General features: G+C 37.1%; 1 protein-coding gene across 2 annotated transcripts in view; it reads right to left on the bottom strand.

The window, feature by feature from the left end:
• Positions 1-18,196, bottom strand: part of RPF2 (ribosome production factor 2 homolog) — a 33,698-nt gene that overhangs the window by 9,651 nt on the left and 5,851 nt on the right. For both annotated transcript variants that reach the window (XM_077780009.1, XM_077780010.1), the window contains 4 exons: positions 11,814-11,853; positions 10,832-10,913; positions 10,142-10,218; positions 5,643-5,742 (listed from right to left, as the gene is read on the bottom strand). In XM_077780009.1, the coding sequence (XP_077636135.1) occupies positions 5,643-5,742; positions 10,142-10,218; positions 10,832-10,913; positions 11,814-11,853 (299 nt within the window). The remainder of the gene's footprint in view (positions 1-5,642; positions 5,743-10,141; positions 10,219-10,831; positions 10,914-11,813; positions 11,854-18,196) is intronic.

The raw sequence follows: 18,196 nt of genomic DNA, 5'->3' as shown, positions 1-18,196 counted from the left end.
ACTTAAAAGAATAGTCTACCAAGTACTGAAAAACGTAGTGAAACTGGAGCTCTTTCTACACTATTGGTGGGAATGTAAAACAGTACCACCATATTGGAGAATAGTTTCTTAAAACATTAAACACACACTATTCAAATGACCATACCATTCCATTCCTAGCTAGGTATTCACCCAAAAGAAATAAAAATGTATGCCCTCACAAAAATCTGTATATAAATGCTCAGAGCAGCTCTACTGATAAAAAAAAAAAAAATTTTTTTTAAGAGCCAGTACAAGCAGGGGAGGGACAGAGGGAGAGGGAGAGAGAATCTCAAGCAGACTCCATGCCCAGCCCAGAGCCCAACATGGGGCTCAATCTCAGGATGCTGGGATCATGACCTAAGCCAAAATCAAGAGTCAAATGCTTAACTGACTGAGCCATCCAGGCACCCCAAGAAATGAAAACATATACCCTCACAAAACTTTGTATATAAATTTTTTTTTAATTTTTTAACGTTTATTTTTGAGAGAGACAGACAGACAGACAGACATAGCATAAGCAGGGGAGAGGCAGAAAGAAGGGGAGACAGAATCGGAAGCAGGCTCCAGGCTCTGAGCGGTCAGCACAGAGCCCGACGCAGGACTTGAACTTGGAGCCCAAGTTGGATGCTTAACCAACTGAGCCACCCAGGCATCCCCTGTATGTAAGTGTTCATAGTAGCTCTACTGATCAAAATCTTTGATCTAATCAAAAGCTGGAATCAACCTGAATGTCTAATGACAGATGACAAAATAAACTGTGAAACAGCCATAAATGGAATACTGTTCCTCAATAAAAAGAAACAAACTACTGATACACACAACAAATCTCAAAACAAATTGGGTGAAAGAAGCCAGACCAAAAAAAGTAATACTGAGTGTTCATACTGTGATTCTATTTATCTAAAGCTCTATAAAATGCAAACTAATCCATAATGACAGAAAGCAAACTAACGGTTGCTTAGAATATAGAAATAGGATAGCCTGCACAGGGACACAGGCTAATTTTTGGGTGTAATGAGTTCTGTATCTTGACTACAGTGGTGTTTTCACAGGTATATTACATATGTCAAAAAACATCAAATTTCAAATCTTTAAATATGTATGGGGCACCTGGGTGGCTCAGTCGGTTAAGTGTCTAACTTTGGCTCAGGTCATGATCTTGTGGTTTGGGAGTTCGAGCCCCGCGTCGGGCTCTGTGCTGACAGTTGAGAGCCTGGAGCCTGCTTTGGATTCTGTCTCTCCCTCTCTCTCTGCCCTTCCCCCACTCACACTCTGTCTCTTTCAAAAATAAACATTAAAAAATATTTTAAATATTTAAATATGTAGACTTACCTGTATATAAATTATCCCTCAAAAGTTTTTTAACATGTAACTCAAAATGAAAAATTTAAAGTAGTCCCTAAAAATTGAAAACAAATGAACTGTGTATTGGCTAAAGAATAATCATACAGAAAATAATTATTTCAAGTGACTACAAAACTGTGATCTGACCATATATTAACAGGATGTATTTTATAGACAAAAAGAACCGCAAAAAAATCCCAAAAGTAAAACAACAAAACCTTCAACTGCACTCAACAGTCACATTATGAAAGAAATGCATGGTTGTGTTGGATCACTGAGAGCCTGGATTTCTGTCATGGATGAAAGGAGGTACGTATGTGAAGTCAATGAAGATCCTTGTGTCCTAAATTAGAGTTGGAAGTTTCGTATGAACTCAGGATATATTTTATCTTAACAAACAAGTCTTTATTTCACAGTTCCGTTCTCTAAAACGCCTACAATGACCAACCATGAAACAATCCCTGGCACCCAGACTGTGGTTTCTAAAATAATTTCTCATTTTAAAAATATTCAGGTTTGGGGCGCCTGGGTGGTGCAGTCAGTTAAGCATCTGACTCTTGATTTTGGCTCACACAGTTTTGCTCTCACAGTTTGTGAGTTTGAGCCCCATACAGGGCTCTGCACTGACAGCCCAGAGCCTGCTTGGGATTCTCTCTTTCTCTCTCTCTCTGCCCCTCTGCACGTGTGCATGCTATCTCTCTAAATAAATAAATGAACATTAAAAAATAAATGTTAAGGGCTGCTTAGAGAAACAGCTCATTTCAGGACAGAAGCAATGAACACGTAGGAGGAATGTGAAACACTGAAGGGGCAATGAATTAAAGTGTGTTGAAACTCAGAACACTGCCAAAAAAGCTGAACTAAACTGGGCAGGAATGATGGCTAAGGTAAAAAGAAAGATACTAATGAGTAATAATAAAGATGAAAACCTGGTTAAATACATGTAAGGGGGTGGAGAAGAGGTAGATGATAAAGCCCCAGCATGGGACCTTTTTTTCAGTGGATCAATTCCAAGTAAATATAGGATCTCATGTGTGGCACTGTCCATGAGTAAACATGCTGAGGAAGGACACAGAAGGTTTACTGCGTGTTGACAGGAATGACCAAGGGATCCACAGTTAGAGAATAGAGCAGATCCTGATTCTGCCACTTACTAACTATTCAACTGGTCTCATCTCCTTCATCCACAATATGAGAATAATATTGTCATAATATACTGAATGTCTGCCCCCAGCCCCCAACCCCGCTGCTCTAAATTCGTATGTTAAAGTCCTAACCTTTAATGTGGTGGTATTTGGAGATGGGCTTCTAAGGAAAAAATTAAGGTTAAATGAGGCATGCCATAAGGGTGGGACCCTGGTCCCATAGATTAGTGTCCTTATAAGAAGAGATCCTAGAAAGCTGACACACACCCCCGCCTGCTTTCCCCTCCCTACCCTCCTCCCTGAAGGAAAACAGGTGAGCACAAAGCAAGAAGCCAGCAAGAGTCCTCATCAAAAACTGTGATCTTGACCTTTCAGCCACCAGAACTGTGAGAAAATAAATTTGTATTTTAAGCCACCCAGTGTATGGTATTTTTTTACAGCAGCCCAAGCAGACTAATAAGATTACCTTTGTAAAGCTACAGAAAGAACCAAATTTAATACATTACCTAACCTACATGATCTCACCGTTTATGGGATTGAGCCCTATGTTGGGCTCTGTGCTGACAGTGTGGATCCTGCTTGGGGTTCGTTCTCTCTCTCTCTCAAAATAAATGAAAAAAAAAAAAAAAGGATGCACTGAATCTAAAAATAGATATTTTTCTATGAAGAAAAGCAAAACTACTAAAACTAACTACAAACCTAGATAGTATTTGAGAAAGCAAAACAGAAGCAAAATTCAGAACAAACTAAATGGGCACCTGGCATAAAAACACTAAAGTTAATAAACTAAGTTTTCTTTCTGGCCAATTACCAAAAAAAAAAAAGAACTTCCTAAAAGGACAGAAGCCCTTGATAATATGCTCTTTCCCCACCACTCTACTTTACTGTATATGAACATAAAATACATAAAATACACACCAAGGAGTCTACAGCTGGCTTACTTCATATTTACATTAAAAACTCAACTTCCCTTGGGGCCTGACAATCTCACTTCATTCCTCTTTCTTCTTTCCCCAGATTCTTTTTGGTTTCACTCCCTTCCTCTCACCACTGTATTATGTGGTTATTCCTGCCCTCTAGTGGAAACACAAAATAATAAAGTTTTTATAAAAACCAATTACACAAAAGCAAAGGAAAGCTTTCTGTTACAACAAATATATATTGACAATTAACAATTATTATGGAAGAACTAGTGGGGGGAAAGGCAGAAATCTGGGCCAATGGAGTACAAGTACAAGAAATCTTAGCTAAAAACTATCTCTGATATTCTGGGGTTGTAATTTTGAAAGAAGAAAATGTTGGTCATTGTCTTTCATGTATGATTTTGTTTTCTTAATTAGTCAAACATTCAGGTAAGAACCTACAGCAAAGACTACAATAAGACACAATAAGTCAGTTGTTCACCATGGTCAAGACGGAGAGCAGAGGCAGAAAAGCTCAGGCTTTGATTTTGATTCTGGCCCATCTACTTAATAGCTCTTAACCTCTCTGAGCTTTTACGTTCCCATCTATGAAATGGAATATCCCTAAACTCAAGAGCTTTAGTAAGGATTAAACAGGTAACAGCAGTACTCAGTTTTCTAAAAATAGCCATTTTTTTAAAAAGAGATTTCTACACCCAACATGGAGTTCAAACTCACAACTCCTAGATCCGGAGTCATATGTTCTACCAACTGAGATAGCCAGGTGCCCCCAAAATAGCCATTTATTAATAAGATAAATGAAAGGTTTTAAAAGTTGCAATCCTAACAATAAGACCATAAATAATAACAAGGAAAAAATGAAAGCAATGTGTCTGCTCACAACTGTTTTTCAGCTGGCTCAGATTTGTAAAGAACATGTATACAATTTATTTTTAGCATATACCCCACTCCATCAACTTTTCAAAAGTGATCTAGGGCAAAGTATATAAAATTCCAAAAGAAGGTCAACCAAAAAACTGTAGCAAAGCTTGTAAGAATGGTATAAGAAAAGCTCAAATGGAATAAATTATTTAAACTTTAAAAAAAAGCTACTGAGTATCAAAATAGTTCATATCTCTAGGCACAAACTATACTACTTTTCAGAGTTAGAAAAGAGCTGGCAAATATGATCACAAAATATTGAATAGAATTAATACTAAGAACCTTTAAGAAATCACAGAGAAGAGGGGCACCTGGCTGGCTGAGTTGGTTAAGTGCTGACTTTGGCTCAAGTCATGATCTTGCAGTTTGTGAGTTTGAGCCCCGCGTCCGGCTCTGTGCTGACAATTCAGAACCTGGAGTATGCTTCTAAATTCTGTGTCTCCCTTTCTCTCTGTCCTTCCCACCCCCACCCTCAAAAATAAACATTAAAAAAATTTTTTTTAAAAAGGGTAACTTGTGAACACAAAGGATGCAATCATTACAGACGTCCTTAGGAACGAGTGTAATTCATCATGAATAAGTCATCTATAAGACAACCTTACGAGGTTGTGAGAAGAAAGCAATACATATAAAGTACCTAGTACATGCTTCGCACCTAGGATCGATCACAAGGATGATAAAAAAAAAAGGAGCCAGGAAGTCACCAAAGGTTTCCTGGGAAAGAAACTTGATCTGAAACTTGCAAGAATGGAAGAAACTAGGTAAATAAGAATGAAATCAGAGAAGACAATAGGAATGTGCACAATGTATTTTTAATAAACCACTTTAAACGGAAAAAAAGAGGAAGGAAATTGGGAGAGAGGAAAAAAGTTATAAGGGGTTAGAGTCTAAAAAGTCGTGCCTATAAGACTAAGAAAAATAGAGGTTTTTGAGTTGGAAGTGGATGATGTACAATAATCTTGAAAATTTAACTTTTCAATTTTCTAAATTTAATGATGCCAACAATGACAGAAAATGGGTACAAGCATTTTAACAAGTGTAAAATGCTTTATAAATAGGTTGGCAATGAAGTTACTATAGCATCAAAAAATAATAATGATCTTTGCAGTATAATATCCCTTTAACTCTCCCTTGCTGCTAGTGGGGAATACGGAAAATAATGAAAAGGGGAAAAAAAGGAAAGAGACCATAAAGAAGATGTATAGCCACAGTGAAGTGCCAAAGTGCCACCAATGACAGTTTGACTACCTACTTGAGCACCCATGTGGAAAAGTATTAAAATACTTACCAATAAGAAGATTTTTTAGCCTTCTGTAGTCTTCTGTTACATCAAAATCATCACCCGCAAATATTAACATGGGTTTTGTTCCCTCAGGACATTTACTATTCTATAAAACAGGAAAAATATAATGCTGTAATTTTCAATTCTAAACTGTTTATAAGTTATTTGTAAAGTAGCCAATACTTACACACAGTGATTAGTTTTAAAATTTAAACTATCCTAAAACTATGTTTATGAATACTGATTAAATTCTAAAGATTTAAAACTACAGTTGCAACTTTTAAACTAAAAAATTATTTTCCATTCCACTCCCTGTACATTGCCAAATCAATAAGTGGTCAAGGAATGATATAAACTACGTTTTTAAAGTTATTCAATACAAAGAATAAAATAAAAAGCTAAAACTGCTGCAAAACATACACAGGCCTTTAACAGCCAACATCCCAGAGTCTAAACAAATTTAACTTCTTTGAATCATTTACTACCACTGTGCCTTTCCTACTGTGTCACATAAACAGTATTTGAATGAAAGCTAGACTAGACTACCGACTACACATTCACATGGGAAACAAGAGAATTTTATACAAACTATACAAAGTATGGGCAATCTTTACTCAGCATGGTTGAGGTTTTTACTGTAAAAATTACTTTGTCCAGTTCTGGATTTTCTGTACAAAGAAGAATGTGATGTGAATAATAAGAACCTTTAAAAGCCACCAAAATAAAAGAAAAAAATCTAATACAAAGAACTCTTTAACGGAATGATTAATTTATGACGGTGAACAAGTGTTAATCTGAGCTTCCCACTGATTCTAGCACCTCTACTCTGATATCAATCAACACTGGACAAATCCAGAAGCAAACAAACAAACAAACAAAGAAAAAACAGGACAGAAAACAAACCTCCTCTGTCCTAGGACCAGAGGTCACCTGTTGCCTCTTCCTGTTCACTCAATTGTTGACATTCTCTGCTTCCAAACTCTGAACCTTAACTCTCTCTACTTAGGTGCGCCCACAATCTGTGTGATCTAGGGCCTGAATAGACCTTCTAGATCCAATGACTCTTCCATGTTCCATCTGTGCCTACCTGACCCTGATACTGCTACCCTTAGGTGTATGGAGGCTATTTAAGTACACAGAAGATAATGGGGCACTGGGTGGCTCAGCTGGTTAAGCACCAGACTTTAGTTCAGGTCATGATCTCACGGTTTGTGGGTTCGAGCCCCGTGTATCGGGGTCTATGTGGACAGCCTGGAGCCTGCTTCAGATTCTGTGTCTCCCTCTCTCTCTGCCCCTCCCCCACTAACGCTGTCTCTCCCTCTCTCAAAAATAAATTAAAAAAAAAAAAAAAACCCACAGAAGTGAAACAACATCCTGACCACAATGCATAATAATAAAAAATATCATGTTATATCATGACCTAGTACACACCTCATAAAAATATAACTGAACAAGTTATGTGAAACAGTACTTAACATGTTGGTCACTAATATTTTTCACAATGTGTAAACCAGAACTAGGAGAAACTACAACAGGTGAGCTTTATTTGAATTGTCTAAAAGGCACTAAAAATTCAAAATATTACATAAGTACTATGATATAGTATACTAAAAACATATTTATGTGACGTCCTTGAACTAAATTTCTGAATTAAGGTTTTTTTAAAACAAAGGGAAAGAAAGGAAATAATTTTTTTTAGGTTTATTTTTTAAAGAGAGAGAGAGAGAGAAAGAGGGGGTGGGGGAAGGGGCAGACAGAGCGACAGAGGATGTGAAGCAGGCTCTGTGCTGACAGCAGAGAGCCCAATGTGGGGCTCAAACTCATGAACCGTGAGATCATGACCTGAGCCTAAGGCCGATGCATAACCCATTGAGCCACGCAGGCATCCCAGAAATGTCTTATAAACCATACACAAACTTTCCAAATTAAATATCCCCAGGCTCCTGCAGTGCATCTTATCTTACCTACAATAAGACCACTGGCCTTAAATTTTAATCATTTCATCCATTAAGGCTTATTTTATGTAAAATAACCATCCCTAAAGGTTTGGCCACATCTTAAAAAACAGGCTCCCTGAATAATCAGTTAATTTACTGGTAGAATCAAATCACCTCTCACTTAAGAGTAAACAAGAGGACGAGGCTTGGCTTGGCAATAAAAGCAGACAAGTGGGGTACCTGGGTGGCTCAGTCGGTTAAGCGTCCGACTTCAATTCAGCTCGGGTCACGATCTCATGATCCGTGGGTTTGAGCCCCACGTCAGGCTCTGTGCTGACAGCTAGGAGCCTGGAGTGTGTTTCGGATTCTGTGTCTCCCTTTCCCTCTGACCCTCCCCTGCTCGCGCTGTCTCTCTCTGACTCTCAAAAATAAAGAAAAAAAATATTAAAAAATAAATAAATAAAAGTAGACAAGTGAGAAAAGAAATACCACGGAGAGGTCCTTAAAAATAAGGACATAGAAAAGAAACAAATATGAAGAGAAAGTATAACAAACATGCAAGTCCAAAACGAACTAAAAAATAAGCCATAATGGAATAATGAGGTAAAAGTGAAGCTCTGGCTAACAGTCTAGGTAAGGACTGCCAGTATAAGCATAGCGTCATCAATTGGTGACTGTTAGAGTTGTGGATAGGCTCCACGAGTGAAAATTTAGTATTCAATTTAAACAGTTCTTGTTAAGAATGAGACCTGACAAACAATAATGGTCTTGTGACCTGGTACAGAAGCTACACAACAATGCAAGTACTTCTTTGCTCGGGAAGTGAAATGGAAAGCGCAGAGAGGCTGGCTTGCATGCATCAGCCAGTGCTCACACCCACTACCTGGACACCAAGCCAGATATGCTACTTTTCTCCAAGGATTCACACACTGCCCTAAAGACAAGCTAATAAAATGAAAGTTTCCACCATAACAAGGCATCACAGCTTATATACTTTACCAAACACCTTCCAAAATGTTATCTTCACTGATAAATATTTTCACATATATAATCTCATTTGATATTGCTATACCTATTTAATACTTGATTGCATTGGAAGGTTAAGGAAGTAATTTATCAGGTCACAAAAGTCATCTAAATGGTCAACACAGGCCTTCAATCCAATTGCTCTGTCTCAAAATCCAATCTCAGGCCATTGTTTGACCCTATACCTGAAGAAGCTGGTGTAGCTAAGTAACATCTGGTAAGAGCCTTTTTTCAAACCCACAGAAAACTTGGAAGGCATGTCCTCTTTTTAGGGGAGACTAGGAAAAGGAGTCACAATACATTTTACAACTCTTTCAACTATACCATGACCCTCAAAGACCCATAAACTAAGAACAATTATGTAACTTTCCATTACAAACCTCAATATCCTCTTTCAAAGCACTGTATGTATGACTCTAGGACACAAATGGAATTCCTCTGAGCCTCAATCTCCAACTCTATCCATAGGGAAAGTAATTTCAGCCTTACGCAGGGTAGCTATAAAGTCTAAATAATTATTTGATGGACTATTTGATGGAACAGATTAAGCCAGAGCAGAGTTCTGAGGGAACAAAGCCCAATTTGGACCTAGGAGCTAAATTAGGACAGTTTTCTTGCTTTTCTAAGACTATGTACTACTTTTTATTTAATAATCCCATGCAAACAAAGGAGACACAAAGATGCAAGTCCTGAAGGGAAACACTGAACTAGCATTTTGGTGGCCAGCAGCCAAAATACTACAGGACCAGCCACAGTGTCATAGATTTGGAACAGGGCTCACTTTGNTGGAAACCAACTTGACAATAAACTATTAAAAAAAATTTTTTTTAATTAAAAAAATTTTTTAAATCAAAAAATAAAAGATAAAAAAAGAGAAAGGGCTCACTTTGAAACTCTGGTATTTCTTTATCAAAAAAATTTTTTTAATATTATTTTTGAGAAAGAGACAGAGTGCTAGTGGGGGAGGAGCAGAGAGAAGGAAACAGAATCCAAAGCGCTCCGGGTTCTGAGCAGTCAGCACAGAGCTCGACTCAGGGCTCAAACCCATGGGCTGTGAGACCATGACCTAAGCCAAAGTCAGATGCTTAACCAACTAAGCCACCTAAATGCCCCAGAAAACCCTGGTATTTCTGAGGTTCCATGAAATAGGTGCTGTGACAAGGGAGAGGACAGCATTTAAACTATGATCCTAGACAAGAGTTAATAACCACCTTGAATCTAACTGCCGGAAGAGCCAAATATGTATTATATGTTGCTAACATATCTCTTTTTAAAGTAAAAATAAAATGAGGGAGTTTCCACAGCATGAAAAGGAACAAAAAAATAATATAATGTATTTTCCAGCTTCCTGTCTTTATACCAAAATAAAGTAGTGACAATCAAAAAATAAAGATAAAATGAAATTTACTTTTATCTCAGAGGACACTAGAATAAAAACAGTTTTTTAAGCTAGAAAACTGTAATAGTACTCTTCACCACAAGATGTCACTATTGCCCAAGAGCAACATTACAAAATGTTTTTTATTTTTATGAGTATCTTACCTTGATATCGTTTAGAGAGACAAACTTCTCGACACCTAATTCGATCATATCCAGCACATGGTAGTCATACATACGACCTAGAAGGAAAATACATTTTCTTTTAAACATTTATTTTTCCCAAAGAGCCACCTTATGTACCCACTTAATTTGCATGTTCGAAATGTTAACATCTCCCCCCTTTTTTTTTTCCCCTCCTTATACCCCATCAAACATGTCCCCTCTTTGATTCTGAACTCTACTTAGAATAGGCTGTTGCAATCTTGGCCCTGAAAGGATCTTGGAAATCATTCAGCCAAACTTCCTTATTTTATAGAAGAGTAAATAAAGGCCCACAAGAAGTAAAAGGGCTTGCCTAAGCCAATGATGATACCAGACCAAACGTCAATACTTACCATTGAAGGGTTAATTTATGTGGGTAGGTAGGCTACTTTCTGTTTTTTTCTCTAACACTTATTTAAGATACATACATTTTATATTAGGAAAATATCAGCAACTTTCGGTAATAGTATTTACATGCCTATTCTTTACCTGCAGTCTGGCAGATAAAAAATTTCATTCAAAGTCACAAGGAAAATTTTTAAAAACTAGTTTAGAGCTTACTTGTTACTCCTGAAATTTCAACACCATCAGTTAGTCTGAGTCACAAACAGACTCTGTAAATAATAACATTAGAAAGGAAATGATACTTACCTATTACTAGATTATTTGGCCGCTTCTTATTATGGGAACCAAACATAAATAAAGAACAATCTGACTTCTTTGAAAAGAATTCCTATAAAACCAAAGGAATCCCATAAATATAAGAACTTTAAGAACTGTACTTCTGGGCTCACCTGGGTGGCTCAGTTGGTTAACACATCCAACTCCTGATTTGGGCTCAGGTCATGATCTCTCAGTTCATAGGACTGAGCCCTGCACTGGGCTCAGCACTGACAATGAGAAGCCTGCTTGTGATTCTCTCTCTCTCTGTCTCTCTCTCTCTCTCTCTCTCTCTCTGCCCCTCCCCTGCTCGTGCACACATGCATGTGCTCTCTTGCTCTCTCTCAAAATAAATAAACTTTAAACTTTAGTCATAGTTTTAAGAGTATAAAAGTCGTACTTCAAAAATAAATAAATACAGGGGCATCTGGGTGGCCCAGCTGGTTAAGCATTCGACTTTGGCTCAGGTCACGACCTCACGGTTTGTGAGTTCGAACCCTGCATTGGACTCAGTGCTGACAGTGGGGAGCCTGTTTGGGATTCTCTCTCTCGCTCTCTCTCCTGCTCACTCTGCCCTTCCCCCCCAAAATAAATAAATAAACTTTTAAAATTAGGTAAATAAATAAGTCTTATTTCCCTTCCACTTTACACCAAAATTCCCTCATATAGGATGATTTCTAATTCAAAAAACCACAAATTTACTAAAGGAATAGTGCTGTCTTAAATCAGAGATTCTTAGGGTGCCTAGGTGGCTCAGTAGGTTAACTGGCCAACTTCAGCTCAGGTCATGATCTCACAGTTCATGAGTTCGAGCCCCGCGTCGGGCTCTGTGCTGACAGCTCAGCGCCTGGAGCCTGCTTCAGATTCTGTGTCTCCCTCTCTCTCTAACCCTCCCCCGCTCACCCTCTGTCTGTCTCTCTCTCAAAAAAATAAACATTAAAAAAAATTTAAATCAAGAGATTCTTGTACTCACCAATGATGTCTGATCCTCAAATGGTCTTGTAATGTTTTTCCTAAGAATATTTTTAAAAGGTTACCTTAATTTTAATAATCTTAATAAGCATTTCACCCATAACAATTAAGTAATATTTTAAATAAAGATAATTTTATATTCAGATAATTTTACATTCAGATAAATGAAGCTAGAGCAATATTCATTCACTCAAATACATATTTACTGCCTATTATGTGCCAGTCACTGTTGTAAGAGCTAAGGATACTAGAAAACAAACAAGATCCTTGCTTTCATGGAGCCTACATTCTAGTGGAAAAATAAAAATTTCAAAAAAAATAACCGTAGTGACAAAAATAAAATAGGATATTGTGTTAGTTATGAAGAGTGGAAAATGACTATTTGAGCTGAGATGTGATAGATAAGGAATAACTCACTGAAAAGTTTTGAGGCTGGGGTGCCTGGGTGGCTCAGTTGGTTAAGCATCCAAGTCTTGATTTTGGCTTGGGTCATGATTTCATGGTTCATGGGTTTGAGCCCTACTCTGGGTGGAGCCTACTTGGGATTCTCTCTCTCTCGCTCTCTCTCCCTCTCTCTCTGCCCCTCTCCTACTGACACTCTCACTCTCTCTCTCAAAATAAATAAACAAACATTTTTTAAAAGAAAAGGAAAGTTTTGAGACTAAGGATATTCTAGTAAGAAGGAACACAATAAAGATTTGGAGATGGAAATAAGCGTAGACTATTCAAGAAAGGGAAGGAAGGCAAGTATCACCAAAGCTTATTAGCATGCACAGTGAAAATGGTGGGGCACGAGGTCGAAGATGCAGACATGGCCCAGGTTATGTAGGCTCTTGCTGGTCAAGGTAAGGAATGTAGATATTAAATATAGTGACAGGAAGCACTGAAGAGTTTCAGGCAGAAGAGTGACTTGTGACTGAACTCAAATTTCCCTTTTATTACTTTTTTAAAATCATAATCACTTTAAATTTTTTTTTTATTTTAGAGAAAAAGAGAAAGAAAGAGAGAGTGCACAAGCAGGCGAGAGGGGCAGAAGGAGCATCTCTACCAGGCTCAGCACAGAGCCTGATGTGGGGCTCAATCCCATGACCCTGGGATCATGACCTGAGCTGAAATCAAGAGTTGGATGCTCAACTGAGCGAGCCACCCAGGCGCCCTTCAAATTTTCTTTGTAAAGGACTGCTCTGTCCACTGTGTGAGAAAGGAATGTAGTTATGGCAAGAGTGAAAATAATTAGCAAGAAGCTATCACAGTAATCCAGGAGAAACAGAAAAAAACAGTGTACGGGACCAGGAACACTAGTACTGGAGCTGGAGAGGCAGTAGAACCTGCTATCTTTCATGCAAAAGGGAGAGAAATAGAAATATATATTTTTCCTTGCTTAAATATGCATAAAGAAATTCTGATAAAATATATAAGAAACTATATATTTTCACTTATAATTTCTGATTTCTCATCATGTAAGTGAAGTCTCAATAAATTTATTTATAAAATTATAAATAGTTCATATATATATTTATGAACTATTATATATGAACTAAAAATATATGTATTTATATATTTATTATATATGAACTAAAATATATTTATAAAGTTATATATAGTTCATAATTTTTACGAAGCAAAATCTTACACATCTTAATTTTGTTTAAAGAATAAAATAAATGTACAAATATAAAGTATCTGTACACATGTGGAAATGAGTGAAGGGGAGTGGGAGATACAGGCTTCCAGTTATGGAATCAATAAGTCACTTCAGCTCAGGTTATGATCTCACAGTCCAGGAGTTCAAGCCCCACATCAGGCTCTGCACTGACAGCTCAGAGCCTGGAGCCTGCTTCAAATTCTGTGTCTCCCTCTCTCTCTCTGCCCCTCCCCTGTTCCCACTCTGTCTCTCTCTCAAAGATAAAAAACATAAAAAAATTTTTTAAATAAGTCCTAGGAATAAAAGACACAGCATAAGGAATATATATAGTCAATAACATAACAGTAACAGATGGTAGCTACACTTGTGGTGAGCACAGCATAATGGAGAAAGTTGTCAAATCACTATGTTTTACACCTGAAACTAACGTCACATTGTGTGTCAACTATACTCAAATAAAACACATTTATATATATATACAGGGAAAACGTGTCAGACTATACAGTGCTACTGGTGATTATTTATTCTATTATCCTGATTATCTAAAAGCAGCATGTATTACTTTTATAACCAATAAAAAGAGTATTAACTTTAAAGAAACAAGGCAAACCAAGAAAAATTACTGCAGCATTTATGATTAACAATAACATTAACAATAATCAGCTAACTATAATTCACAAATAAGCAAATAAGACCTGTTGGAAACGTGGAAAATTCAAGTATGATTTGACTTCTTAGCTTAAAAACATAAACCAAAAGTAGGTAACAGCCCATGAAACTTGTATACTGCACTTTGCCAAAGGGACAATCTCTTCAAAAAGCAGCAGAATTAATATGTTCTATTGGGCATGAAGCTATATCCAGTAATCTCATGTCTAGAAATCTCACATAGAAACTAATTCAAAAGATAACTCATTTGTGTAAAAATGGCCATTTTAGCATAATTCATAAGAATGGCAAAAAAAGAAAAACCTAGATTTCCTGAAATTAAGCTAAGTTATAAATAAATTTTAGTATAACCATTTAATAGGCATTATACTAGCAATGAAAATAAAACCTAGGGCACCTGGGTAGCTCAGTCCATTAAGCGTCTAGCTTTGGCTCAAGTTATGACCTTACAGTTTTTGAGTTCAAGCCCTGCATCAGGCTCTGCACTGATAGCATGGAGCCTGTTTTAGATCCTCTGTCCCCTCCCCCCGTCCCTCCCCCATTTGTGCTCTCTCTCTCTAAAAAATAAATCTTTAAAAAAAAGAAAAGGATCACCTATCAATAGAAAAATGTTTAGGGGCCACCTGGGTGGTTCATTGAGTTAAGTGTCCAACTTCAGGTCATGATCTCACAGTGTATGAGTTCGAGCCCCATGTCGGGCTCTATGCTGACAGCTCAGAGCCTGGAGCTTGCGTTGGATTCTGTGTCTCTGTCTGTCTCTGCCCCTCCCCTGCTAGTGCTCTGTCTCTCTCCATCTATCTCAAAAATAAACATTAAAAAAAAAATTTTTTTAAAGAAAGAAAAATGTTTATAATATAAATGAAAAGGGCTTGATATAAAATGTAATGTATGGCAATAACACAGATAATTTTTTATTATTTTGCTAAGGAAAGAAGATAGACTCCAAAGCTACATGTTGTGTGATTCCATTTATGTAACATTCTTAAAAAGGAAAAACTATAAGGATAGGAAACAGTTCACTGGTTACAGGGGGATGGGGAGGGGTGGCCTACAAGAGCACAGCACGAAGAAATTTTTAGGATGATAGAACTGTTTCTGTATCATGACTCTAGTGACAGACACAGCTCAATGCATTTTTTAAAACCCATAAAACTGTACACCACATTGGGGCTCCTGGGTGGCTTAGTCGGTTAAGCGTCTGACTTTCAATTAGGTCATGATCTCGCGGTTNAGCTCAGAGCCTGGAGCTTGCGTTGGATTCTGTGTCTCTGTCTGTCTCTGCCCCTCCCCTGCTAGTGCTCTGTCTCTCTCCATCTATCTCAAAAATAAACATTAAAAAAAAAATTTTTTTAAAGAAAGAAAAATGTTTATAATATAAATGAAAAGGGCTTGATATAAAATGTAATGTATGGCAATAACACAGATAATTTTTTATTATTTTGCTAAGGAAAGAAGATAGACTCCAAAGCTACATGTTGTGTGATTCCATTTATGTAACATTCTTAAAAAGGAAAAACTATAAGGATAGGAAACAGTTCACTGGTTACAGGGGGATGGGGAGGGGTGGCCTACAAGAGCACAGCACGAAGAAATTTTTAGGATGATAGAACTGTTTCTGTATCATGACTCTAGTGACAGACACAGCTCAATGCATTTTTTAAAACCCATAAAACTGTACACCACATTGGGGCTCCTGGGTGGCTTAGTCGGTTAAGCGTCTGACTTTCAATTAGGTCATGATCTCGCGGTTCGTGGGTTCGGGCCCCGCGTCGGGCTCTGTGCTGACTGCCAGGTCAGAGCCTGGAACCTGTTTCAGAGTCTGTGTCTCCCTCTCTCTCTGACCCTTCCCTGCTAGTGCTGTCTCTCTCTCTCTCTCTCCTAGAAATAAAAATATTTAAAAAAAAAAAAAAACTGTACACCACAAAGAATAAACTTTACGTATGTACATTCAAACAACAACCAAGAGGAAAGTAGAGAAAAACTCAAAATAGAATACAAACTAATAAATGACCTTAACTGTAGTTTTAAGTAATAAAACAATTACATTAAAGAGGTAGAGAAAAACCTATGTTACATTTGAAAACAGGATTTTAACTGGACACTCTAAGGATAAAGACAAAGAACTATACACACATTCTATACTTTAGTCAGTAATTTTGCAGGTTAGAAATTCTGAAAGTATGCACATACTAGAATTCTACAAATAAGTCAATACATTATCAATAACGAAAGCCAGGTTTCTTACTGTTGGAAAAGGCAAAGTTACAAGTAAGAAAAGAAGGCTGGAATGAAGTCTGTGACAATGGCCTAGAATTGGAAGTATTAGTATTAACTCACATGATTTTTTTAGGAAGTATCAGTATCAACTCGGAGTTTTTAAATATATAAAATTAAATTAGATGTACATGTATGCATGGGTTAACATGCACAATACTTATTTTCAAGCTCTGTCTGCTAAGAGGATGTAGAGACAATGCTACTACCATAGCAACTGAGCATACTTTGTGCTCAGATCTTTGTTTCCTAATTACCAGCCCCCAATACAGACAAACAGGGCTCCATAGAGAAAGGATTGATTCCAGGGCTTTTGCAAGGAAAAATAAAAGATGAGCTTGGAGCATCGTGTGGTACCAAAAAAGCAGGAGGGCTTAAACACAAGGAGCATGTTGAAAGAACAAAGGAGCCAACTTGAAACAGATCTTAATGGCCAAAGGTAGAATAATTTGAGCAACAAAATAATGACAGCATTGGATTATAACTCCAAAGAATATAATAAATATCTGTAAATCCACACTAACATAAATGAGAAATTCAACAGAGAAGAAGGGCAGGATTTTCCTTACAAATTTCCAATTAATAAATGTAGACGGAATGAGGGAGATAGAAAACCACCATCAGAAAACCAAAGGTAATCCCCTATGTAGACAAGAGCCACTGATGGATGCTAAGATTAATAACCAAAAGTGTGAGAAGAAAGAGGGTTATTTGCACAGTCTTCGCAGAGTCTCCAAATATTTCCTCCAAACGTTTATTAATTACAAAGGGAAAAATAGTAACTTTATAGTGGAGAAACCAAGAAGATAGCACTTTAACCAAGGGTAATGCTACCAACATAAGACATCCTGTACTCCCTGATATGATTCATTGAGAAAAGCACATCACTTTTGTGGTACTCTTGCCAAAAACACATATGGCTCAATCTATTCATGAGAAATGTAAGACAAATCCAAACTGAGGGATATTTTACAAAATAATTAACAAGTACTCAACAAAAGTCTCCAAGTCCTCAAAAAGGGAAAGATTGAGGAACTGTCACAAATGGGAGAGAAAGGAGTCATGACAACTGAATGCAATATAGGATCCTGGTAGAGAAAAAGGATATTACTGTAAAAACTGGTGCAAACCACGTCAAGTCTACAGTGCAGTTAACATTACTGTACCAACGGCCATTTCTTACTTGTGATAGTTGTACTGTGGTTACGTAACACATAACATTAAGAGAAGCTGGGTGAAGGGTATGAGAACCCTACTATTTCTACAGCTTTTCTTTTATTATCATTCAAAGTAATATACATATGCTAAGATTACAACTATGTAATAATATCCAATACAAATGAAAACACAAACTAGAAAGAAATTTTAAAAATACTAATGATAAAAAATAAAATAAAANCTCTCTCCTAGAAATGAATAAAACATTAAAAAAAAAAAAAAAGAAAAGAAAAGAAAAAAACCTATAAGGAACGGCTGACAGAATTGAAATAATGTTGTCTNATAAATAAAATAAAATAAAATAAAATAAAATAAAATAAAATAGGGGCTCCTGGGTGGCTCAATTAGGTATCCGACTCTTGATTTTGGCTCAGGTCATAATCTCACAATTTATGAGTTCGAGCCCTGAGTCAGGCCATGCTGACAGTGAGGAGCCTAGCTGGGGTGCTCTTTCTCTCTCTCTCTCCCTCTCTCTCTCCCTCCCCCACTCACACACGTGCGCACATGCGTGTGTGCTCTCTCAAATAATAAATGTTTAAAAATTGAAATAAAAACAAATAGATAAATAATATTAATAG

The sequence above is a fragment of the Crocuta crocuta genome, unplaced genomic scaffold, assembly GCF_008692635.1.
Source record: "Crocuta crocuta isolate KB4526 unplaced genomic scaffold, BGI_CrCroc_1.0 scaffold147, whole genome shotgun sequence".
NCBI classification, from domain to species: Eukaryota; Metazoa; Chordata; class Mammalia; order Carnivora; family Hyaenidae; genus Crocuta; species Crocuta crocuta.
The sequence above is the reverse complement of the archived record's forward strand: the minus strand, read 5'-3'. Positions and strand labels throughout refer to the sequence as shown.